Source organism: Monopterus albus, unplaced genomic scaffold, assembly GCF_001952655.1.
Source record: "Monopterus albus unplaced genomic scaffold, M_albus_1.0 scaffold1315.1, whole genome shotgun sequence".
NCBI classification, from domain to species: domain Eukaryota; kingdom Metazoa; phylum Chordata; class Actinopteri; order Synbranchiformes; family Synbranchidae; genus Monopterus; species Monopterus albus.
Window position 1 is genome coordinate 1 of NW_018129193.1, and position 1928 is coordinate 1928.

A 1928-nucleotide genomic window follows, 5' to 3' on the forward strand; every position below is an offset into this window, starting at 1 on the left:
AAAAAGTCAAAAGTCTAAAAGTGTGTGGATACCACAGTACTCTATGGAGCACCACAGCACAGGTGTGTAAAATCTAGATTATTATTGTTTCATGAACAAAAGCAACAAACAGCTCATGGATAAGTGGTAAAAGACCATTATGGTCCCAAGTCAATAAGAGAAAGTCTCACAGAGATTATTTATAGATTCAGCCCAGTTCTTTAGGCAAATATTTCCAGCTCTGTACAGCACTGTTTTCATTCCAGGCTTTTACAAATATCTGTAACCTCACCTGGGTCATGGAAGGGTACAAGCAGAAAGGTGCCGGGCTGCCCAGAGCTGTTGGGTCGGCTCTGGATGATGGAGTACGCCCGGAAGCGGGCAGCGGTGATCTCCTCAAACATGCTGCCTGTAGTGTCCATGACAAATACCAGTGCAGGGACATGTTTCACACTGAAGAGCCTGCCAACAAAGATGTTTGCAAGAAAATATGTCCTAAATACACACTGCTGAAAATTGAGAAGTTGTAGGGCTTCATATATTATTCAGTGTTCTGTATACTGGGAAATGTAACAGTGACTGAAACTGACTTGAGGAAGGTTTTGTGGCCCACAGAGTCTCTGAGGTCTCTCAGTACACTCAGGGTGGCTTCTGTAGCCAAAGTTGCAGCTTCCATATGGAGGTAATGGTGAGGGGAGAAGAAAGGTGAGGTGCTGTCCTTGTTGATGCCCCCTTTAGCCCCCATGTAGCGGCTACTGTCCAGAATACCTCCATGACTACATTTGCCTGAAAAATAAAAAGCCATTAAAACACTCTATACAGAAAATTGTTTTCATTTGAATTGACTTATCCTTTGGCTATTTGCAGAACTGCATCTCTTGGTGGTGGACACACCCTCAGGTTTTGGAGGGAAGGTGCTGAAGTAACCGGTGGTGAGCAGCTGGGAACCTTGCTGTGTGGCTGTTGGTCTTGGCAGGAGGTTGTTTCGACAGGTGACACTGAAACACTCCATACAGGTAGAAATGTCTTCTGTGGACAGAAAGAATGAGGGTTTGGTTGAGGTTGATCAGTGTTAAGGTAAGTAAGATCATTGTCCCCACCCCCACCATGCAATTGCATGAAACCTAATATAATAATAATAAAATCTGTGAATTGTATAGATAATCATCTTAGGTTTCTGCTGAAAATCAGTAACCAGTAATGCTGAATCATGATTCACTTGTTGGTGTGATAAGGTGGGCATCTGGGTAATTACAGACATGAAGATATGAATTACCTGCAGCCACAGGGACAGCAGGCTCCTCTGGCTGCAGCAAGTGAAGGTAAACAGTGTGCTGGCCCATCTCCACCCAGTTACTGTGGCTGTAGAAGTCCTGGCATAATAATAATAATAATAATAATAACATCACAACTAATGCCACTCATATCAGTGAAGGTAGGCCTATCTTATAACTTTTATAACTTATCTGACCCTACATCAGGACTATTAATCAAGATTGAGGAGGATCCTACTACTACATTTAATGCCACTATTGTATTGTTATTTAGAGGTAACATTTTTCATGGTTTTACATTGGCTCTGGTGCTTCCTAACATGAGCAATGACTCATCAGAGCTGATGCATGTGGTGCTGCTGTGTACCTGCAAGGAATGGAATAGCTTGCCCAAGCTGTGACGAGCACTTTGGTACTCTCTGGCCTGTACTGAGAGCAGAGTCTGATCCCAGAACTGCTGTAACATCACTATGGCGCTGTCCACGCGCTCTGAGTCAAAGTCGTACACCGGGTTGGATCTGGTGGAGCTCAGGAAGTCCATGGCAGCATTGGATGCCACCACCTCTCCCACAGCTCTCCAGAAGCCACGGCCCAGTCTGGTCTGTGGGAAATACAGATTGACCTTTTACTATCATTGGAAGAAGAAGTTGTTCTGTGCTCAATATCACATTGTAA

General features: G+C 44.1%; 1 protein-coding gene across 1 annotated transcript in view; it reads right to left on the reverse strand.

The window, feature by feature from the left end:
- Window positions 1-271: 271 nt before the first annotated feature.
- LOC109953782 (von Willebrand factor A domain-containing protein 7-like) overlaps window positions 272-1928 on the reverse strand; it is a gene marked incomplete at its 3' end in the record, with an annotated part of 3589 nt that continues 1932 nt past the window's right edge. The window contains exons 2-6 of the mRNA XM_020589244.1: window positions 1621-1854; window positions 1256-1352; window positions 874-1008; window positions 570-765; window positions 272-441 (exon numbers count right to left, since the gene is read on the reverse strand). Of these exons, the coding sequence (XP_020444900.1) occupies window positions 272-441; window positions 570-765; window positions 874-1008; window positions 1256-1352; window positions 1621-1854 (832 nt within the window). The remainder of the gene's footprint in view (window positions 442-569; window positions 766-873; window positions 1009-1255; window positions 1353-1620; window positions 1855-1928) is intronic.